Raw genomic sequence first — 24,200 nt, 5'->3', positions numbered from 1 at the left:
GGAGTACTGTTCAAAGCTTATTCTGTAAGTTATGTCATTCTTGTCAAGAGTTTGTAAAAATATGTAGTAACTCTCCTCTTTGGATACACACAAATATATTATCAGTGTGAAAGAAATTCAATTGAATGAGCACAATATATCAAATATTACCAATATTGTTTGTTCTTACACCATGTGAATACCAAGAAACTGCATGAAATGCCTAGTGATAATATTAGTAATTCAACAGCAAAAAGGATATAATATTCTTTCCTTTCATGACACATTGTGGCTTAAACCAGAATTGTTTCTTCATTTGTAGAAAATTCTGCTTAAAGTCTGCATATAGCTTGATGTTAGAAATTACTGTTTTTCTGACTGTATGTTAGGCATATATAAATCTTCATAGGATAATTTAATGCAGATATATATATATATATATATATATATATCATGCAGCTTGCACTGCTTATGGACTGCAGTCATAATAAACTTGGAGAGGACCACAGTAGGTTGTTCTAGCCACCACAAGCCTAAGCTACCTACAGCATCATCACCAAGTTTAATGTCATTAATCATGTCTGGGTGAAAATACATTATGCTAGCAACTATTCGGCTGTTTATGGGTAGACTGCACATAGATGCTAAAGGAACAAACTCAGCAAAGTCAGAGCATCAATAATGATAGCAGGAATGGAATGGCACAAACATACCTGAAATTCTTCTACTTAATGTAACTTTCATCCAATAAAAGCAGTTCAGGTGACTGACCCGCAACCATGATTTAAAGTAACCATATTTCCAACCATCAGCAACTGTAACGTTTTAGGCCTAAACCCCTAAACTGGCAGTTTTTCTTTATTCTGCTCTGCCTACAATAGAAAAATTTGAGATGAAGGACAAAAAAACCCCTGAGCTGTGTTTCTTCCATCTGTGTAGCTACAAAGAAAAGGAAAACAAGGGGAAAACACACACAAGGTAACTACCAGGTTCTGCCCTGATCAAGATAATGGCCTCATTGTGTCCATTATAAATGTTGTCATGACTTCAGTTCAAACTTTGGCCTTAAACAATAGAGACCATGAAATACATATTTGCTACATATTGAGAATGTTATGGGAATGACCTAAATATTTTGTACAAGGGTAGCAATACATCTTGAACAAACATTATCTAGCCATAACATTCTGGAACATGGAGTGCTGAAACAATTGTGGCTGGGGAGAGATTCCTACAGGAAAACTAATATCCCAAAGTAAATTTGTTTTCAGGTCTCCTTTCAGAAAGGCTTTCTTTTTTCAGTTCTCCTTTCAGAAAGGCTTTCTTTTTTCAGTTTACTGCAGAAGGACTGTGTAGTGGGGGAGGTGGTTGTTTCCCTGGGTATGCCCTTCCCTGAGGGCTTCACTGAGGAATAATTATTGTAAAATCAGAAGATGCTCTGCAGAGCCGAAAGGCCACCAGAAGACTCTATGGGAACAAGCTGAAGATCATTTCCCTATCTTTCACTGTCTTTGTCAGTTTTTTGGACTGGTTGATTCTAGAACATAGATGTAAAAGGCAACATCTACCTAGGAAACTAAGTAGAGCCTAGATGTTAGCAGTGACCCAGACACTGCAGCTCAGACATACACCATTAAATTTGTAGAATTCCTTGTATGGCTCTCTGCCACTGTAACCACTGCCATGAAAAACTCTGAGAAAGGTCTTTTCAGTGTAACAACATATTGATCACTAGATCCTACAGTGACTTTTCTAAATGAACTATTAGGAGATAATAGCTTCCATGGTTCTATGAGCTACTAGTGGAACTCTGATTTTCTCTTTTGTCTATTTTTTCATTTTTTTTAAATGTCTTCTTTTTGGTCACAAGTTTATCCTTAGCCATTGCCAGTTTTCTCTTCAATAACCACATCTTTTAACTCTTGGCTTATTGTTATTTCCAGATTTCATTGTCTGCTGTGTTTATTCTCTTTCCATTTCATCAGTTTTATCTTTCTGTTCAATTCTGGTTGCATTTCTAGGGATGTAATGTATGAATCCCACTTTTAGAGAGTAGGACTGTAAAATGTCTATGACTCTGATAAAACGCCACGAGACTTTTTTGTTATTAAACATCTCAAGATTGTATAGAAATGCTTAATTACTTTTAGCAGATAATGAATGCATAATTACACCAAGAACAACATGGTGTTCTCTTATTACTTAAAATGCACAAAACCATTTTCCAGATTTTCTGATCTGGTGGAATTAGGGAACTGGATGAAATATAGACTCAATTCACTGCATATCATTATAACTATTTATATTTTTAGTAGGGATAGTAGAAATGTTTACTAGGAAACAGAAAAAAGAAAATGTAACAGAGTTACAATTTCTGTGCTTATTTGGTTTCTTTTCAAATCCGACTCTAGTTTGAAATATTGTCATGTGTTCCTTGAAAGAATTATCAACTACTTTTGAAGGACCATCTATCATGCTGCTCATTACTAGAGAAACCTCACCCTTAATTTTAGAGCCTTAAAGAGCCCAGATCTAAACTTGCCAAGTGTAGAGTCAGGGAATTCTCTTAAGAGAAATACTGGATGAAAAAATCGTGCTTGCTGGAGTCTTGCTGCTTCTAGGATAGTTGTTTTAGTAAGCCTTCCTTACAAAAGAAACTGTGAACTGGCTTCAGATAGACACGCTCAGAAATAAACAAGCAATCTCTTATACCTCTGAAATGAATGAATTTTAACCTTTGGCAGACAGACTAGATAGCAGCTCCATTGACTATTTAGGGGAAATGATAAACTTCTAAAGCTTTGTGGTATCTTGGTGATGCAATCTATTGTAGCTATAGGGACACAGTAAGAATATTTGTGTGGAACACTGAAGAAACAGTTCTGAACAGTATTGTGCTGAAATAACTGAAATTGCTAAGAGCACTGATGGTCATAAAAACTGGCACTCTGCAGTTTTTGAAGCAGTTTTTATCTACTGTTTTCTAGACAATTAAAGACATACACGAAAAACAAGCACTTATTTCTAAAAGTTCTTTTATTACAAAGAATGCCCATGATAGCTTTTTTTCCACTTCAATATTTCATTTGTCAGGGACACTACAAAGTTACATATATAGTATAGAATACAAATTATAACTAAGGTAACTTTCTTTAGAACAAACAGAACAGTTCTTTTCTTCACTGGACAGATAGTTTTGTAAGTCAGTATCTTCAATGATATAGAGAAAAATATTTAAAGAGCATTCTGAACAGCAAAAGAATGCTCTAGACATAGGTCTGGTTTTTTATACATCTATAACATACAAACATTTAAGAGACACTTTCTGCATAGCTGACATTGTTAAAACCTTACTTTTCAGACAGAACCTGGGGCTGTACATTGAAGCTCATGCTACATAGCTAGTTGTGAAAATTAACAGATAGGTTGCTATAACTGAGGAGCTAAACATTTATCTTGCATTCAGGGCACATTGATTAGAAGGTTTTCAGAAGACTCATTACCAGCAAGTGTTAAATACTACAAGTTACTCTGTGGGCCAGACTGAATTCAGAGAACCGGAGATAATGGGACTATAAAGATGATATGTAGCTAGCAACAGTTTTGGCTTGCTTAGGGATACATGTAAACACAGTCTGGTTGGGACACTTAACAGGATAAATGTGGAAAAAAAGAAAGGATAAAGCAAACAATATACCAAACGGTTTCTGGGCAGTTTTCAGTACATGCATGTTCCCCAGTAATGCTGAGAAGAAATAACATGCCATGACTACTATCTGTAGAATAAAAGTGTTCAAGTGTTTCCCATACCAAAGACTCCTGCTACCCTTTCTCCAGCATTATTATTTGTTCTATGGAATGTGGTAGCTCTTTGGATTCATGCTGACTTTAATTCTTCAGAGACAGTTGTTTCTCTACTTTCCTGCCCTAACAGACTCACTGTCCTCTCTCCTCTTGTCACTTCCTCAAGTGTCTTAGTCTCAGCTGAAATCCAAGAAAATTTATTGTTGGAGCGATGGAAAGTTGTAGTCACTCTGGATGGGAAAAGATGTTACAGGTCTAAATTAAAAAAACTACAAAAATTACAATTGCTTATTGAGAAGCAGTCTCTAGGAGTAAGTCCTAGACAGGTTACCGGGGGAGACTGTAGTCTCCTTGTGACAGAAGGCTGTAAACAATGGGTAGGGCATTTAGCCATCAGGTGTGACACAGGTACAGCTCACTATGCTTTGGAGAACTATGAACTCAATGGATGACTGCATCTTGTATCATGTCGACGAAAATAGTTTGAATGGAACTAACACATAGCACATTTTTGTTCTCTGGCAGGCCATTTCCTGAGTAGGTATTAAAATCACTGTGCTTGGGCTTTCTTGTTTGTTTGTTTGTTCTTGTTTATTATTAATTATACATTATGTTCATGGAAATTTCTCTGTGTAATTATACCAATTTTGTATTGGTTTTAACCTTGGCCTTTGGCATTCAGACATCTGTGTATCTATTTGCTATTTTTTCATATTTTTCTCTATGTATACCTGCTAGATTTGATAGGAAGTCCCATTAAAAAGAGAGAAAATATGGTTGCCATTAATACAATACTTGTAGCTTGTCTTAGTCACAGAAAGGTTTTACAAGGCTAAATAAAAATTCACGACAACTAGCTATATTTATTAAAATTAGCTCAGTTTTGTTGGTACAGAAATTAAACTCTAGCATGGCAACTGTATCGTCACTTCTAATTTAGATCATTTTTTTTACTCATTAGTTTTACTTTGTGTATACCCTTTCCTCTTAATGAGAGCAGAAAGAGAATTTGAAGCCTCCTGAGTTAGCCATCATAATTGTAAGCTTGTTTCAGGCCCTCTCAAACCACAGGTTTTGTTAATATTATAAGCCAATTCAGCAACAAAGCCATGTTAATAAATATAGTTCAGTAGTGTTTTTAAAGTAGAAGTAAAATGATCAGTTTTTTATGTATTTGTTCTGCGGATAGCAGCACAGAAGGTCTTGGTGCAGCAAGATCATATGTTGGTGCAGCTGGATCATATGCTGCCCACATTTGCTCATTGTCACGGTGATTTACTGTTGTGACCAAAACTTTCCTGCTTCTGCATACTAATAATTGTAGGCTATTTGTAACATTTATGGCCAAAAGCATTGGAAATATACTCTGAGGTTATATCTGTACTAGTAAATTTAACAAGTGCCATGGAACTTCCTGGACATTAAAACTCAATCATCAGTAGTTTTAAATGCTTAGAATTGTCCTTTCCATAGTTTTGGCATGTTCCCACACCATTCCCAGGGACAGTTCAGGGGTTAGCACAGGGCCAGTGGCCATTTGCAGCGTGCATGCAGCCACCTTACTTTGGAAACTAAGAAAATATAATAGTATGGATTTGATTTGTTGTGTGCCAGTGAGCCTTGGTGGCAGTTAAAGATCCTGAGAACAGAAGGTATTTGCTGATCCCAATAGTCTGACTGGCAGAAACTTCATACAATGTATGCAGAAACAGTATTTTTCTGTAAATGGGTTTGTAGTTGCAGACATAAGTCTTTGTATATTCATGGAACAAACATAAACCTACCCCTTCAATAAGGAAGGAAAGGAGAAGGAGTGGCAGTCGGTCATACATATGTCTAACTGCTGGTGTCTTGGTTACAAGGCTCTGCCAGGTCCTCCTGACTTGCCCTTGGGAAGGGATAACTTATTACCACTGATTACTTTATGGCTCTCAGTACTTGATTGGGAGTGGATTACGCTGGATTAAAATAATGGGTAGCTCTTTTCAGGACAAAACCATGAAGCTGATTGGGAATGATAATGCAAGACTATTTTAGCTATATAATAAAATTTGCTTTTAATGCATGTGGGGGAAGAGGGTTGCTGAATGTTTTAGGCGGGCAAGGTTAATTTAATTTGCTTGCTATATCTGTATAGTTCTTCAGAACTGTTTTGTTTTAGATTTAAAAAAAGAGAGTTCTCTTGAACTGAGAGGCAGTTTCTGTATAAACTTGTTCTCTTCTGCTCATTTCTGTATACGAGAGAAAACCTGTGAATAGTAAGCAATGTACTGATTTTTATACTTACTCTGTAACTATATTGTTGCTTTATTCCTGTGCTTACAGGTGAAACATACTTCTCATTTACATGTCATATGATCTGAGCAGAATCACGATCCTGCCTCGCAGATGATGCATATCAATTTCTCAAATTTTCTCAAAGTGAAAAAATCTTGAACACTGTCTCTGGTTTTCATCTACCCAGGATTTTTTTCTGACCCCTGTTGGAACACTTAAGACCATAAATTTCATTGGATTAGTGCAGGTCAATAAATTTAAAATAATTAAAGTACCATTATTAAAAAAGACCCTTCAGCACTGACATTATGTGAGAATCATAGTCTACTTGCTCAAATATTAATTATGTTTCATATTTTTCATCCTTTATATGGCTCTTCAACTTATGGAAATGCTTCCCAACTTAAATACTCAATAGAAAACTGGGTGTAATTTTAAACACTGGCATATCAAAAGCACCTGCAAGAGTAGTGGGAGTGGGGAGCCAGGTGTGGGGATGGGAGAAGAGAAAAAGAATGTGCTGGTTCTGTCATATATTAACAAAAATACAAATAGCAGAGAAAAAAAATGTTTCATGTCAATCCAATCCTCATTAAAACTGTATACAGTTCAACTAGTACCTGCAAATGAGGCTTCTGTAGGAAAAATCATCATATACATAAAGCACACTACTATTAGTCCCGTTACTGAGTTTCTTTTTTCTAGAGATAATTATTTCTGTTTAAGTTTTGAAAAGTGGGGCAGAATTTCCCCCAATATTCCTGGTTCCTCACAGTAAAATGTTAGTGTGACCTTCCAAATCACTAAAGAATCAGTATATAGGCTATTTACTGACTCTAATTCAACTTCCGTAGATGATTAGTTCCCTGAAATGAGCGTGAAGAGAGTCATCTGAGTTACCACAGGTATTTTGTCTTAGCAGAGCAACTGTGCATGGAAAATAATGCCTAAATCAGCGGTAGTTCTGTATATCCCCAAAATTTGAGCTGCATAAATCACAGTTTTAAATTACAATCCTCTTTCCTCATCTCCAAGGAGGCAGAAAAGAAATCACAGATAACCAAACCAAATTTCTTCTGTATTATTTGCCCTGGAAACAGCTAGAACATGTCAGCACACAGAATTAAGCTGAGGGAAGTAAAATTTTGGCTATGGACAGAAAGAGTAGGATAAAGGCTAGAAATGAGTCAGAGATGACCCTAAGATAACAAGCAGTGTTTATAATTCTTATAAATTCCTCCCAAATGACAAGATTTTTGTCAGTCTCGTGGTGATCCTGTGAAACTCCAGCCCACTCAGGAATTTCTGTCTGTTTAGTAAAAGTCCCCTCTTCCAAACAGCTCCCACCTTGTGAAATGAGTGAGGTGACTGAGCTGAGGAGGGGACTGTGTAGGGCAGGAGAAGCAGAAGTGGGGCAGAATGGATGCATGGAGCAAAAGAATATCGCTCATTTTGGAATCAGGATAGCAGATGTGACTGCTGACAAGCTGAGAGCTCTGGAAGCTTCAGAGGATGGTAACCACAAAGCATACTGGATACAGAAGAATGTGTTCATTAATATGACACCTCACACATGCCAGGGATAGAGACAGGCACAGCTCACTAGATGCACAAACACATTTTTCTTAAAAATCTCGTCACTGGATGGCATCACAATTCATGACTATGAAGGCAAAAATGCTGGATTTGAGCAATGAGGAGAAGAGTGATCACTAATGGTTCGAGAGAATTTATTAAGGGAAGACGTGCTCTTTAGTTTAGACCTAGTGAGCCATCTGGATAGTAGTCTAGAGAAAAAATGAGAAGAGACTAGTTAGAGCTGTACAATACACATGAAAATGATCTGCATAGGGATTAAATCCTTTTAATTGTCCACATGACATCAGCCACAGTCATCTTTTGCAAGACCAAACATGTTGTTAAACCTGACAATTACTTTAATAATAATAATAATAATAATAATAATAATAATAAAAGCCCAACAAAAGTCTTATGCTGTAAAGAAGGCTCTAAAGTTGCTGAATCATGGTTGTATAGTTTTTGCTTGCTTTACACTGAATATGAGGCAAGATCTCTACTGTACCCAAATTACCAAATAGAAAAGAAAATATTGAGACAGTGGATTAGGCAGAGACAGTAAGAACATCAGAAGAGGACAGATTTGCAAAAGCTGGAGATAATGTGATACAGAAATTTTTAGGTAAGTGAGTCTAACAGGCCCCAGTGACACACAGGGAAGTTCTCCATGCATTCTGTGATTCTCTGTGTGCTGAACATCTGAAATCTTGTATTTGTTGTTAAATAGGTGGCTGACCCATAGGAGTGGATTTCCAATAGCTGACAGTGGATTGTAAATGCACAGAAGATGTAGCTTCAGTTTAGCAGCCTGAGCCTTCCTTACCCTCTATTTTCCAGTTAGGGAGTTGAACAGTAACCACAGTCCCTCACTGGTGCTATGCACGTTCCTATGGCCCCAGAAGGGAACTGGGAGATGAAGTCCATCATGGGAGGCTAAAGCCTACTTCCTTCTTCATGCAGCCCCCAGTATATTTGGAGCTGGCAGATGAGCCAGCGTAAGTATGGGTGTCTCTGACAGTATCTAAGTAGCACAAAAAGTCAAGAAACGGTTGAGATCTTGAGGTCCAGTGAAGAATAAGAAGTTGCTAGAGACTTTGTTCAGTGTCAATGAGGAAGTAAAAGACAGACTGGAACCAATTAAATTAAAAATTAGAAGAAGAGGACTCAATGTCTGTAAGCTTTCAACACAAAGATAATGTAGCTGAAGAGAAGAATGAAAGCAGAGCAGCAATTTTTGTTGGGTACGGAGTGATCACAGCACACTTGTGTTGACAGAAGATGAAACCAGTGAGCGGGGAGAGGCTAGGGGTGAAAAGTGTAGTGAAAGGGACTGGGAAGCTTTAGGCTGGAAGAAACCGAGTACTTGCACAGATGGATGGGTTTGGAGTGAAGAAATGCATTCATTTCCAGTTTTAGCCCTAAAATCGAACTGGAGAAGAGAAGAAAGTAAGAAGTGGTGTACAGTATTGCCCACCTTTTTTTTTTTTCCAGGATGCTGGTAAGATCTTGTGAACTGAGAAGAGAGTGAAGAGGAAAGGGACCGAGGAGAGACAGAGGCTAGCGAATAGTTGACGTCCTCTGCAAAGGTGTTTGGCCAGGAATGTGGCAGGAATGTGACTGCAAGGCACTGCGCGTCAGGCGTACGGTTGGTTCTTTCCACTGGATGTTTTCAAAAATTTTGTTTGCTGAAGACGTATTTTTCAAAACACCATTTGTTCAACTCCCGCCGCACTAACCAGCACAGCAGCACCGCTAAGGTTTAGTCAAATTCATTTTATCTGCATATTGTGGCTTCAGCGTCCTTTGCATCTGGGATAGCTTCCCAGGCAATTAAACCCGAGCAATTAAGCTGGCAAACAAGCGCGCGTTATGCTGCCTAATACCAGCCGCGGGCGGCCGCGGAGGAGGCCCGGGACGGCCCGGCCGCGGGGGGGGGGGGGGCCGGCGGCGGGAGGGCCGCGGCCCCGGGGGAAGCCGCCGCGCTCCGCCGGGGGCCGGGCTCTGCACAGTGCCCGGGTTTCACCGTCTGGTGGTACCTGTCCCGCCGCTAATCACCTCCGCCCGCGGAGCGGAGCGGCGCCGCTTGAGTAACCGGGGCTTCGGCAAGCAGCGCGGGAAGGTGCGAGCTGCCGGCCGCCGGTGCGGCGCCGCCAGCCCGGCCAGCCCCGGCGGACGGACAGACAGACACCAGCACCACGGACACTGCCTCAGCCTCCCGGCAGCCGGGCACGGGCGGGAGCGGGGGCACCGAACGGCGGGAGCGGGGCTGAGCTCGCCGCCGCCGTGGCTCTCCGGGGGCTGGGCTGGGCTCGGCCGTCCCCCGCGGAACGCGGGTGGGTTTGAAGGGGAGAGCGGGGAGCGCTCCCCCGCTCTCGTCTCAGCCGCCACCGCGTATAACTTGTGCTCACACACGGCGACTCCCGGCTCCCGAGCTTGGCGTTGGGACACGATTTACTGCAGTTATTCCGGGGGAAGAGCTCTGCTGCTGCCGCTGCGAGAGGAAACAGAGGAAGAAAATGGGCGGGAGGGGCGGCGGCGGGTCAGAAAGGCACCGGGGCTCTTGTTGGATGGTTTTATTTGTCAGCAGTTTGGCAGCGCCTCTTACTTTTTGCGATGCTGAGCCCTTCCTTTAAAATAAATGTTTCGCTTAAAATGTCAGTGTAATAACTCGGGGATTTATCCTCGAATGAGATACGAGCCACGTCCTCGCCCAGTAAGCCCCGCCGGTCCTCTCGGTGCTTGGCGAGTGGCGACCTTGCCCCCAGCGACCCCCTTTCCCTCCCCCGGTGTCCCGCCGTCCTTGTCCCGGCGCAGCCTGGCGCCCTCCCGCTCTCCCCCCGCGGGTGCGCCCACCCGGGGCTCCCTCCCACCCCTGTTTTTGGCGCTCGCGTATTATTTCTGGTTTCTCTGCCGGGCGATCCGCGGCCGTGACTCGTTCAGCCCGGGGGAGGCGGGAAGCGGAGGAGGCGGCAGGGCTGGGGCTGGGGGAGGGGGGGGGGGTGTGACAGACACAAGCCTCCCCGTGCCGCGGGGGTAGTGTCATTTTTCTTACAAAACTGAACGCTGTGGTTATTTCCCCCCCCGCGCCCCCAGGTTATGTTTGTTATGAGGGCTACGTGGGCGCTGGGTCCTGACCTTCCTTCTCACTTGCCGCGGGAGCCCCAGCGCACCCCCGGCTCGGGGGTTTTCCCTCTCCGACACCCCCCCGAGCCCTTCCGTCTCGCCCCCCCCCCCCCTCCCCGCCCCCGGCCGCACCCCCCCCGCTACCGCGCCGTCCTCCCTCTCCTCGCGTGACCTTCCCAACATGGCGGCGCGGCCGCCCCCTCCTCCCCCCGCCCCGCCGCCGCCAGGGGCCTCCTCGGCGAGGGGGCGGTGGCTGCCGGCCGGGCCGGGCGGGGCGGGCCGGGGCAGCGCGGCGGCGGCGGCGGGAGGAGCGGGCGCGGGGCTGGGCTGGGCCGGGCGGGGCGGGGCGGCGCGGTAGGGCCCGGCCGGGCGCCGCGCACCCTGACAGGCGCTCGGCCGGCAGACGGCTGCCGCGCACCGAGGGGACCGGCCGGGAGACGGCGTCGCTTCGGCGGGGAGACGCGGCGTGAGCGGCGCTGGAAAGCCCCGGCTGCCCCCCCCCCCCCACACCTGTGCCCTCCGGGGGGCGGTGAGTGGGTGTAGCCGCCTCCGCCGATCACCTGGAATCCCCGCCCCGTAGCGCCTCCGCCTCCCGTCCTCGCCCGGCCGGGGAAGGCGCCACCGCCGCTGGGAGTGAGCGAGCGGCCGCGGGCAGCAGGGCCGGGGCCCGCGGGCGAGGCGAGGCGAGGGCTGCGGCGCCGGTGGGGCTCGCCCCCTCCCGACAGCCGGGGCGAGGCGGGCAGGAGGGCGGCGGCCCCCGGCCGGCGGAGCCGGTGGCGGCGCGGGGCGCTGGAGCCGCGGCAGGATGAACCCCAATGTCACCTACGCCAGTCGCAAGCGGCGGAAACCTGTGCAGAAAATGTAAGCGGCCCCGCGGGGCGGGAGGCGGGCAGGGAGGGAGGGAGGCAGAGACCGGCTCCCCGGCGGCTCCCCGTCCTGCCGCGCACCGCGCCGTGGAGGCCCGGCGGGGGCGGCCGGTGGCGCGGTGCGGTGCAGGGGCGCCCGGGAAAGGTGGTGCCTAGGGGTGCCGGCAGGGGTTTTATTGTTTTTAGCTTCCCCCTTTCCCCCTGTTAAAGAAAAAAAAAAAAAAAAAAGGGAGTGTCGGGGCGCGGAGGGTCGAGGCGGCGGGAGGAGGGAGCGCTCGGAGCCGGCGGCGCGGCGCAGCCGGCTGACCTACATTGGGAGGCATCTGAGGTGACGGCTCCCGAGCGGTGGCTGCGCTCGCCCCACCGGAGCGGGTCCCGCGGGTGGGTGCCGCGCTCCCGCCGCCCCGCCCCACGCTGCGGCGCGCCCGGGCCGCTCCGCGGCTGCCGGCGCACTCAGGTGTCTGCGGGGAGCGCGGGGTCGGAGCCGGGAGACGCTCAACCGATTCCCACCGTTTAGGGCTGGTTTTAGCCTATCCTGGAGGGCTGAACCGGCTTTTAACCCTCCGGTGCTGCATTAAATGGTTTCATTTGTTCGGCTACAGACAAACCCAAGTACTGCTGACCGGTCGAAAGAGGCCAAAAACCCCCCAAAAAGTCTGGGCGTATGGTGTTTTTTTGCTTATTAATTTATCTTTTTGAGACTCTGGGAACAGCTTAGTACCCGAGTGATTTTGTATTCTGCACCTGCTGTAGGTTCAAGTCCTGGGCTTTGCATGCTCTGCTAAAAGTCTGGTCTCACGAGGGCGAATTTTTCAAACTAGAGGAGACGCGTAACTTGCACTTTCAACTGAAAGTCAAGAATCTATAGGTCATAAAAAGTAGCAAAGTTAAACTACTGAGTTGCAAGAAAAATAAGCAAAGCTCAGAAAATCCCCGTGTATTTCTGTGGGGTATTTCTGTAGATGTAAAATAACTGCCAAGACTACAAAAGCATTAAAGGAGGGAATGACTAATATTTAATGAAATTTGGTTGTGAAGGATATGTTTTTAGACTTATAGCAGACAGCTGTCTTGGGGGGAGGGAAATTAGCTTGAGTTCTTGCTTCTTTATGGTTGGAGTTGTTAGAATGAATACGTTTACATAGCTGGGTTTTCACCCAACAAATTAACACAGAAAGTCTAAAAATGCTTTTTTTTTTTTTTGTTTAAAATTCCCTTGCTAGAAGATACATTCATTATGAGAATAGTAGTGTGTGCTTTTTTGACCATTCATTTACAAATAAAAATGTAGAGATACCTAACTAAATTCACGCTGTAGAGCTGGATTTTAAGAATGAAATGAGTGTTTTTTCCTGAAGAAATAAAAATGTATTAGCCACATTTGTAGACTACTAGTAGCTAAAGGCAAATAATTCTTGCGTGTTCTGATTGTGAAAGAGTGAGGTGTTCTGCCTTGCTGGTAAGATCGCTTAATGTCTGGCTTACTATTAAACTCTGGTTAGCCTTGGTTAGAGGATGCGAAACCTTCTCTTTTCAGTTACTGTAGTATCTACATAAGTAATCCTTTTCTGTGTATCTCCTCTTTATGTAAGTTGGCTGAGCTTCTCTGATTAGTTGATCTTGAAGCCTTTTTTTATTACTAATGGGACCATTTTATCTACTGAGGGACTTTGCCCTTTAGGACCAAAGGGAGATAGTAGGTGTTTCTTCTTAAAATAAAAGTATTCATGTTAAAATAGTTTGCTCACCAATAAATTGAAGTGGAGGCTGGTTATTAACCCACCTTGCTTGGGTTACTAGAAATTATTTTTATGCAAGACAGATCTCACATGTAATGCTTATATGTTTCTTTCCTCCTCAGAATGGCTATGCTCTTTGGGTGCTTATTATGTTAGACCAAACTTACAGAACATTGCTAGTGGTTCAGAGGGCCCCAATTTCTCACATAACTAATCACAGACCATACCTTTAGGCCAAAAATATGGGAGAGGTAATAAGCTGTTCTAACTGATTAGGGCAGGAAGGGAAGATGTACTTGCTGCTGGTTAATAAAGGTTTGATACTACTGTGATTTTAATCTGCTTGAAGTTGATATTTCCTCCCCCAATAGAATTCACCACTCTTCAAAAAAAAAAAAAAAAAAGTAATACATTATTTGGGCTAGTACCTTTTATAGAAGAAACTGTTTTATTTGCCATACTTTGAATGGAGCATGATAATTGGTAACCTGTGGCAATAAGCAGCTAGTTTATAGAAATGGAAGAAGCTATTCATATAATGCCATAGTTGCCATAGAACAAAATGAGGTAGAAGAAATACTGCTTGCTTCAGGTGCAAATAACTCATTAAAACCACAGTGGTAACTCAAAACCAGTTTAAGAAACTTTTCCCCTGCAACTGCCCATTTTCTTATGTGTGATGTAAAGAACTGAACTTGAGAGGGAATCTCGGGCTATTGCCTGACAGTGCAGAGTGTTGAAATGAGCTTTTTTTTTTTTTTTTTTTATTCCGTAGGGAATTACAGTATCAGAGCTGAAAAAGAAAAGCAATCATGGGGGAACTTAATAGGCAACTGTTCCTGCAGTTCATCTTGTTACCTTGTCATCTGAAAAGAAAAAAAAAAAAAGGGCCCGCTAAATCATGTGCACTCCAATTGCTACAGAAATCACTTTCTTAAAACCTCGGAGCCTTTAAATTTCCTCCCCATTTCATGTTTGAACAAGGCGAGTCCCCCTGGTGGCAGCGCGTCTGTGGGGTGTTTCACTCCCCACTGAAGCTTGGAGAGCAATGGGTGGCCCCTGCTTGCCTTTTTTTTTTTTTTTTTTAAAGAACTGAATTCTTTTACTCTAGTGATTAACTGAAGTGCTGAATTAATATACTAGTATTGTAGTAGGAAGGATAAAATGGAAATTTTGTGGAAGTGGGGTTTAATGTAGATAGTTTCTCATATGTGGATGGATCTATATGGATGCTATATAAATGTAACTCCACCTTGTAGTTTTTATAGTTTTCTGCCTAGTAGCTCTGATTTGCCTTGTTTCTTTTTTTTTTTTCCCAGTGTTTGGATAAGAATTGTTTTGCATAACTGGATAAATGTAATAGACAAAGAATGGGGTAAGGAGGTCTAATAGTTTCATACCATGCAGGTGTGAAAAGCGTAATGGCATGTTTCTTTAGCAGACTAAATAAGAAATAATGATATGATTTTGTTCTGTGTTGGCTTAAATCTATTTATGATATTAAATACTGCAGAGAAAAATGTTTGACTGGTTGATCCTTAATTGTGAGTAGACATAATAATTTTGAAAGCAGTGCAGAGAGATTTGAATTTTTAAAAGGAAACTGTTTATGTATTCTTTTAAGGCAAACAAACAAGAAGTGCCAGAACAAGCTTTCAAAATGGAAGTTCATCAGAAAAGAAAAATAATCATTAAAAGATTCCTTTGTGTAAAGCAATATCTGCTACAAACAGCAGTTTGCACCTCTTATTTGAAACAGAGGCAATAAAGCTGTTTTCATATGTAGGATAAACTTATTATATATAAATAATAACCTTGCCAGTCTTGGGGTACCTGTATGTTACATGTAGACTGATACTTAAAATTCACTATTTTTAAGGTTTGTGGGTTTTTTTGGTTGTTGATATTTGGTCAGTGCTTCCTGCAAAAGTATACTTTTCAGAAAGGTAATTTGCAGTAAATGGTGGTAGACGAATGTGGATAACATGCTTGGTAGATAGGAACATACTCCCCCCCCATTTCCAAATAGCTTTGGCTTGTCATCTTAATAATGAAATACATTAAAACTGAGTGTGAAACTTGCATTCTTCGTTAGAAGTCTGGCTGTCTCTATCACTGGTGGAGTCCTTCATACACTAAAACAACCTGAGCAAACTAAAACTCTGTTTACTACTGAAGGACAAACAATTGCCCAGCATCAGATGAGTAGCACACTGCTGATTGAGTGAGGTTTCTTTAGTAAAAAGAAAAAACAACTTTATCCCTTCAGCGGCTTAAATCTTTGCTGGTTTCACAGCCTTCTAAAGGAACCACTGGAAAGGGTCTCTTGCCCCTTCAAGATAAGTTAACAACAACTTTTGATCGAGGAGGTCGATAGTCTGTGTCATATCTGTTGCTTCCAAAGGAATTGTCAGCTGAATATTCAGTAATCGTAATTTTGGTGTGGGAAATAAGAGTGATATTAGCTTAGAATTATTTTTCAGTTGCTAAAGGATGTCACCTGCTACAATACTTGCTTAGTGGTAACTGGTGCATTTCATATACCTGACCTACACTGAATTAAATAATATACATAAGAATAACATGTTATTGCATGTACTATTAAGTATGGGATGAAAAATATATGTAGCTGAAAAGATTCAATCCATTAGCTAGGTGTCATGTATGTTCTTCCTTATGTCCTGTTTTCCTAAGCAATAAAACAGTTCTGGTGAGCTTCTAATTAGTTTTTTTAAACAGAATTAGTTTTTTTAACGTGTCATGCTCTCTTTACTGCTGCTCTTGCACATTCTTTTATTTTCTGACTTTATTTTGCACTTTAGTCTTGTTAATAAGGTATCATGCTTTTCAGTGCTTGGTTGTTGTTGGTTTTTTTCTTTTCAAAGTTTTTGTTGTCATATTATGAACAAAATAAATTTGTGCTTTATTTTCAGTTTTTCAAAGAACTGCTTCAGTTTCCTTTTAAAGACATACAAATTAGCATGTAAATATTGAAACTTATTTTGGCCTTTTGATAATAATTAACTTGGGTACTTGTGCACTTTCTTTTTAATAATTTTGTGTTGTTAATATCTGTAAAGGCGTACATGGTAAGCATGTGTAATAAAAACTTCTGATTAAGTAGCCTGTAGCAAACCTGTGAAAATAGTAGTCAGCTAATGAAGGCAAATCCTTTAGAGTTGTTAAAAGAAGAATGAAGACTGCTTGCTTGTCTTGCAGCTGTTGGATGATAAGGATTGTAGCTCAGTTCGGAGAGACAGAGTGTACAGAGACCTCTGGCCTTTGATTAGGGAATTCAAATTTCCTGTGAAAGGTAAAAGATCAAGAACTGAAAAATCAGCTTATCCATTCCCTCCCTTAGTTTTTTCTTTTCTTTTCTTTTTAAATAAAATACATGCATGGATTTAGTCTTGACGTAGCATGTAATTTTCCTTGAAGATAATTTTCTGCAACGCAGCTAGAGCTGTCTTTAGCATCAGGGGTTTACATAAGTGGATAGAAAACGGTTTAGCTTGCTACTTATGCCCCTGGCATTTCCACCCTTACTTCCTTCGTCACTGAAGGATCCGTTTTTATATAATAGATTTTAGTTGGGTGACAAAGGAGAAAATTAGGGAAAAACAGTGTTTAATTTAGAGGGAGAGAACATGGTAAGATTTATGCTGCAAGTACCAGTAACTTAATGTTCAGAAATGCTGTATAGTGCACATAGAAAATCCATATGCTTTGATCTAGTTAGAAGTAAGAAAGAGAAATCATTAGAAAGTAAAGCAAACCCAATTAGATCTAACTAACAACTTGATGAGATAACTGCACAGTGACAAGATAGTTTCAGCTATCTTGTCAAGTTACCTATAGAAGTTTTAAGCAAAGCAGAGGACAGTTGTGAAAATAGAGAAGTCTGGTATTTAGAGCTAATTTATTTGGAAAAGATTGCATGTTTTGAATGATGTCCATGGGGACCTTCACTTTTTGGAAGCAGAGCTGTTCAATTTGATAGTAGTGAGCTGTTCACTGATTGTTGTACAACTGTTACGTGCTTAAAGTTTGGAATTTATAATTCTGTCTCTACGTTTATGGCAGTTTAATACATTAAAAATATTTATGAAGTAACTTTTAATGATAATGGTAATGTTTGGTGATTTTGAACTTTATTTTGTTGTGGTTGTATTTAAATTGTGTTGATCATATATCTTGTACAAGTGGTATCCTGCCAGAATAAGAGAACGTCAAGAAAGCTTTACTAAATTATTTTAAATTTAATATTCACTTGGAGATACTGTGAGCTGCAGGTCTCAAAGTCAGGGCTTGTGACCGAAGCATGCATCTAACTGAATATTTAGTTTCTCATCCATTGCAGTTGGTGATGAACCTGTGTTTTTTTCAAGAGGTAGAATTTTCATATTTTTTGATTCATCTGTTTTCCCCACTTTTCCAATGTTTTTTGGATAAAGCTCTACTAGAACTGTGTCCTAGACAATTTTTACCCTGCAGCAAGCTTAACTTTATCCATCTGGGGAGTAAGTAGTTGCTGCCGATGTATTATATTTCTGTGTGTTAACAACATTTTGTATTATGGCATCTTCAAGTTTTGAGGCCCCACATAAGGAGCATGCCTCCTTTAATGTGCAAAAGGGCAGCCGTAGTGTTAGGGAACAGGCAGCCAGGCTTAAGTGCAAGTTTTTGACAAGTGACGCTTGAACAAACAATGCCTGTATAAAGAAGGGCTTGAATTTTAAACTAACAAGAAGTGTAATTGAAACATAAAGTAAAACCAAGCTAAAAATAGGAATGTCCACTCTATCACTACTTACTTGACTGAAATACAAGATGAAATTATTTTTCATATGGTTTACTTTCAGCAGTCACAAAAATAACTAGTGGAGCTTTTGAAATTTCTCATCGTAAAACTGATATAAGGATGAAGCTTGGAAACAGACTAAATGAAATACTGAAGAAAATAACTGCTGAAAGTCTGTATGCTTGGTATTTTCGTGAGTAGTACATCTTGCAGAACCAACATGCCTGTGAGTGGTACAAATTGGTAACTGCTGCAGATCTCAAGTAGAACTCCAATACTGGAAAAGTGAGAATGAATCACTCTTCTAATTAGAAAACTGTTTAATAAATATCATGAAATCTACTATGGCTTGTGCAGATAAATTATTTGGTTTCAGTATTGGTTGTAATGACTAATTATAATTCAAATGAGTAGGGGTTTAAACCCGCTCCTAGAATTCTGTGTACATGGGAGGGTGTGAGTATCCAAGTATCTGGAATTGGAGCTCAGGATGGATATGAATGGAAAATAGCAAGTTGGAAAAAACTTTATAGTGTAATTCATAATGGAAAGCTTTTTAAATTGTACTTTGTAAGGTACAAAGGCATGCATTCAATCATGCCATACTCAAATGAAATGCCTTCAGCTGCGAGGTGACTTAAAGGATGAGCTCAATAGTGTTTGCTACACAGATTTTACCTGCTGACTGAGCTGTATCTCTTGTTTTCTTGTGCAGTTTTGGATGCCTCATTGTCTAGCAAGTTACTAAAACTTTTGTTCTATTCATTTGACAATGGCCTGTTCCAAACGGCAAAAATTAGGGACACCTGTGAAAAATTGTACTTGAAGTGAAAAAGTGTACTGTCAAATGCATTTGTACACAAATATTACCAAAAGTTATTGAATTATTTGTAATATGACCATTTGGAAGAATTAAAGTGACATTTGAGTGAAAGTGTAAGAAGCTTTTAATAAGAAACGCTGAATCTCAGAGGTTTCAAATGTTCATTATGTGTTCAAGTAGCCATTGTAGCTCTGCTCCATTTAACAGTGTGTGTGTTGGAGGTGGGGGTTAAGCCATCTTAGATTAATATTTTTCTTTTTTTCCAATGGGAAACAGAAGTCACTTGGGAAGAACATTCTGCTTGTTAAAGTTTAAAAGACAATTTGTAACATTAGGTTTGGCGAATATTTACCTTCATTTTGGGAGGGAACTTACATTTATATTGTGTTTGGTTTTTTGCCACAGAGTGAAGCCATCCCCAGCTGAAGGAGTCAAGTCCAATCCATCCAAGAGACACAGGGACCGCTTGAATGCGGAGTTGGACCGCTTGGCTAGCCTTCTGCCTTTCCCTCAAGATGTTATCGCCAAATTGGATAAGCTGTCTGTGCTTAGGCTTAGTGTCAGTTACCTGAGAGCCAAAAGCTTTTTTGACGGTAAGGGTTGGGAATTTATTTGTTTTTTGGACTGCTTGTAGAATTCTGTTCATACTGTATGGTGATTTCAGCTGTTTTAAGTACTTAAAACTGTAAAATGTATCTGTATTTTAACGGAACGTCCAGTTGTGTGGTTATATACAATGTAACTGTATAAAGTAAGCTTTCCAGTTTCTTGAAAACCAAATGTAACTACTTATATTTCACTTATATCACCAGTCTTTCAAAGCTTTGCATTTGGAAGTAATACTGTTATTGAGTCTTTCAGTCCTTTTCCTTAGACTTTCAAAGATACTTACGAGATTTGTTTTCCCCTCTCAAAATTGCCTTCATAAAACTATTACTGTTCGAAACATGTCTTATGAGTTCCCATGAGCTGTATGTTTTGCTTAATGATGCATCAAAAATTGCTTTGTTTTGATATAAAGTAATTGCTAGTGCCCCTTCCTATAGTTTATTGCAAAGGTGACTTGTAAAGAAGAGGCAAAGTCTTTACTGTGTTCAAGCCCCGATTAATGCAGGGTATGAGGCGTTAAGATGACAGCTAAGGTTCTCTAGTTGTGTGAGCAGGTTTTCACTTACCCCAGCCCTGTCAAGGGTAGTACAGCAGCGCTCAGAGTAGTAATCGGGCCAGAAGCACATATTCTCTTGCACCATCTAAGAGCTGGCCAAGGAGTTCTACCTGTTCCTTCACTACCTGAGGTGTTCTGTTGGGTGAGACGCAATGGCTGGCTTCATGCCAGTTTCTTCAAAAGCAGAAATAGTCTGATCCTTTTCATTGCTGGAATAAAGCAGGGAGCTTGTATTTAAATAACTGTCCTTTTTTTATCAGTCAATGAAGTTTTACACTATTATACTGAAGGTGGAATTATATTGATCAGCTGTAACACAGGAATCTTGCTTGAAATGGAGTTGATATTGCAAGGTTTTTTTTTTTTACTGTTTTTTTGGACATTAAAATAACCTCTGTCCTCATCAGTTTAAGATTTAGTGTTTCAGCCTCATGACAGTGACTCCATACTATGGATGGAAGGACTGAAGAAGCCTAACCACCTAAGATAGTTCCACTTTTTCCTGCAGGAGTACAGAACATTATTTTCATTTATTGAGTCTACTGGCTTCAATTTAGTAATGCTTATAAATTTATATCCTGTGTTTTATTGCTTGAACAATATATGCAAGCATCTTGATTTCTGCTTGAGGACGGTTCTTAGTATGGAATCTACTCAAAGCTAGAGTTGGTCAAATATTTCTAACAGTGTTTTTTCAAATGAAAATATTTGCTCCCATTAAATGAAAGAGTTCTCTTGGCACGTCAGTTTCATCAAAGTCTGTCTGAGACATTATGCCAGGTTGACTGTCATAAAAAAAAATTATTTGGCTTGTCTGTGCTCTCTTGGTGAGTTGAAGGAGAAGTTTTAGTCTCAAACTTTTTTTAAAAACAAATTATGTATTCTGAAATAAATGCATGATTGCAAGCTTTTTCCCTTACTTGGGATGGAGTGATAATAGCAAATCTCAATTTCTGATGCATTGGAAGTGCTTGATTTTTTGTTTCTCCCCCACCCCCATACTCCCCCCCTGTTAAAAATTTGCACTTGAAGGTCCTGGAATTAAAGGGGTTTAAGGCTGTGATTTCTGTATAGGAAAAAAAATTCATGGCTTTAAGCTGTAAAGAGACAGCCAGAATCACTTCACACCAAAATTTACATCAGTTGCTTGTTTCTGATTTGAGCACAAAGGTAGCTTTCAGTTTTTTAGAGTGGTGATGAATTAGATGTGCAATTTAACTCCTGAGGATCCAGAACTGAAGTCAACCTGTGTTTTCAACTCGGTAGCATACTATTAGGATGGTATCCCTGTCAGACAAACACATGCAGCTAATGTTACCATACTGGACCACAGCTGTAGAACAGAGGGTATTTAATTGTGATATAATGAATTAAGTAGTAGCAGAATTTTGATTTGCCTCATAGGAAGGGATTTTTCAAGCAACAAGTAATATGCTAGGTACATTACAGCAGAATATTTTTCATATAGTCTCCATAAAATAGAAAAGCCCGGTAAACAGGAAAAGATAAATAATTTGTTGTTGCTTATCTTGTATAAGACATTTTGAACAGTATGAGATGAAGCAAGTTCAATTTCTACCTTCAGATAGAATAGCTTCAGTAGAAGCTGTCTTACCTATTTCAGCAGAAAAAGGCTTTTTGCTACTTCTTTTCAGGCCTTTGAACTGTAGGACTACAAATCAGGTTAGTAATCAGTATCTATCTGAAGGTGTTTAAAGGCTAACATCAATGACTAAAGTGAAGATAAACAGGAGTGACCAACCTATGATAGATCCAGTATTGAAAATGAGTTCTTTTATACTGTTTTAATGTACTTAAATAACATGGAATCTATTTCAGTTGAAACTTACCCTCCAAAAGATAAATTAGTGCTTTGAAGTACAGAATTAACAAATTTCCTGAAAACCCCTAGGTTAGAGTTTCACCATCTGTCTGTGCAGTGCTGCTTACAGAACTGTTTTTTTGAAGGAATGTTTTGTGTAGTTAAATATATGCAGAAAGCCTTATAGAATAAATCTTAACAGATCTTGAATCTCACAAGAGTGAGCGCTAGATTGTCACCTTGAGTGCCTAGACTGAGCCAACAGGTCCACTTTATTAACGCAGCATGCTGAAGTAAAGGGAAACGCTGAATGAATAACAGGATGCAAATGGGGGGTGTGTAAATTCCTGCGGAAAGTAAAATATAAACGCGTAATCATATGATCTTGCTTGAAAGGAAACCCAAGTTTTTGCTGTAACAATAGATATTTTTTCAAAGAAAACACTTGCATTTTTCCAAGTTTAAATAATCCAGAGTGAATGTCTGTTTTCTGAAGGCGGAAATCTGGGGGGGACGAAAAACTGTTTTGTGAAAGACATCTCAAGAAGTTGCATCAATTTGAATAAATGTACCTCACTTGGACATCTACAGGGTTTTTTGTTGTTACTTTAAAAGCTAAATGTATTTATTAAAGAAAAACCCAACCCAAACCAAAAAACCCCACAAACAATCCAAAAAAGCATCTTCCCTTGCCCCTTGTTATTAAGATGGTACAGAATTGTCCCCAGAGCTAAGGACACCTGAGGTTTTCCATGGTGGAAACAACTAAAATGTGGTGGACTTCTGCATGTTTACCGTATTTCAGGTTGTAGGAAGTAGGTGCACATTTCTTTCCTCTTCCACAACCTCAAAACATCTTACTTTCTTCTGTTGGTGATTGTATTCTGTTAAGCAGTTGCTTTTGATTGCTGTAGTTTGTTAGTGAACTTACTGTGCTGTTAAGTGATCCTTCTGTATCACTGCCCTTTAGATACACTAGTTCTGTGTGGTCAGGTTGGTCTCGAGTCCACACGGTGTCAGAAGGCTTTCTGCATCCCCATGTCAAGCACTCTGGCATGCTCTTATATGTACAAATTTCACCTTGTAGTCAAGAAGGAAATTTCAGGAGTGGCTTAAAATAATGTGTCTCAAGTCTGTTTCTTTATAAAGTCAAAGTTCTTGCATGGTGAGTCAAAGCTAAGAAGTGATTTAAGGCGGTGTTGCTTCTCAGCTGTGTGGTGCTACCTGCCTGTACTGAAGTGGGTTAGCAGTCCTCAAAGTCAAGCAGGTTAGCTTAAATCACTGCTGGAGTATTTATTTCGTATGTGTAAGATACTTTCTGAAAGTGGCTTAAGGCAAGCTTTTTATTTTTAAGAGACTAGGATAAATCGGGCAGGTGTCTGCTGACAGTAAAGAAAGACTTTGTATGTTGTCCTGGTATTATTTCACTCCGATTTGATGCTAAGTGCCCATGCATGTGTGCATTCAGTGGTGAAAAATATAAAGTGGAATATAGGACAACAGCTCTTTGTGTGGGTGCAGGTTAGTGTGAGTTCAGCATCTGGAGCACAACTGGATGATCATTTAGGCATAGCCTGTGTTCCCTGTGCACACTAAAGGAAAAATCCCTTTTGCCTCTAGCTTTGCTCCTTATATGATGAATTGATAATCACTTAAATACTTCACTGCAATAAGGAAGAACATTTATAATGAGTCTTCTCAGGGTTTTGGTGAAGTGGCTAGATTAAAGGGATAAAAGCAGAGTTTGTATGATCACTTTTTTAATGTTAGGGGTATGATTTTTGTTTTTAGAGGTATACTGAGAAATAAGGAGAGGCTTGCAGAATCTAAAATGAAGTAGCTGTGCTGTGTGTGTATCAATACCCTAGAAACAAAATTTAACATGTTGCTTATTAATTATTCTTTCATCCATTTCACTAAGAATTCCTGTGGTTTAAAGTATGTGTTTTTTTCCCTCTTGCTTATTGGACAGCATTCTGCAATTACAGAAGAAAGTTTCTGCTCAAAATTAGTTTAGAATTGGTTTCTTATGTTGTATGCAAGTGATTCTGGCAAGCACAGCAATAACAAAATAATTAAGATTTTTTTCCAGTAAGTTTGCATTTCCTAATTTTACTTTGTAATATAATTAACACACATTCCTTGGCATAACATAGCTTAAATTTGCAATGCACCCATTGTCATCAGATAAAATATATTCTTTGATATAATGTATTTTTCATG

General features: G+C 40.8%; 1 protein-coding gene across 1 annotated transcript in view; it reads left to right on the top strand.

Annotated features, from left to right (window-relative positions):
- Positions 1-11,133: 11,133 nt before the first annotated feature.
- AHR (aryl hydrocarbon receptor) overlaps positions 11,134-24,200 on the top strand; it is a 68,424-nt gene continuing 55,357 nt past the window's right edge. The window contains exons 1-2 of the mRNA XM_074863345.1: positions 11,134-11,622; positions 19,396-19,583. Of these exons, the coding sequence (XP_074719446.1) occupies positions 11,567-11,622; positions 19,396-19,583 (244 nt within the window). The 5' untranslated portion in view covers positions 11,134-11,566. The remainder of the gene's footprint in view (positions 11,623-19,395; positions 19,584-24,200) is intronic.

The sequence above is a fragment of the Strix uralensis genome, chromosome 1 (genome assembly GCF_047716275.1).
Source record: "Strix uralensis isolate ZFMK-TIS-50842 chromosome 1, bStrUra1, whole genome shotgun sequence".
NCBI classification, from domain to species: Eukaryota; Metazoa; Chordata; class Aves; order Strigiformes; family Strigidae; genus Strix; species Strix uralensis.
This window is presented reverse-complemented; position numbering and strand designations above follow the sequence as displayed.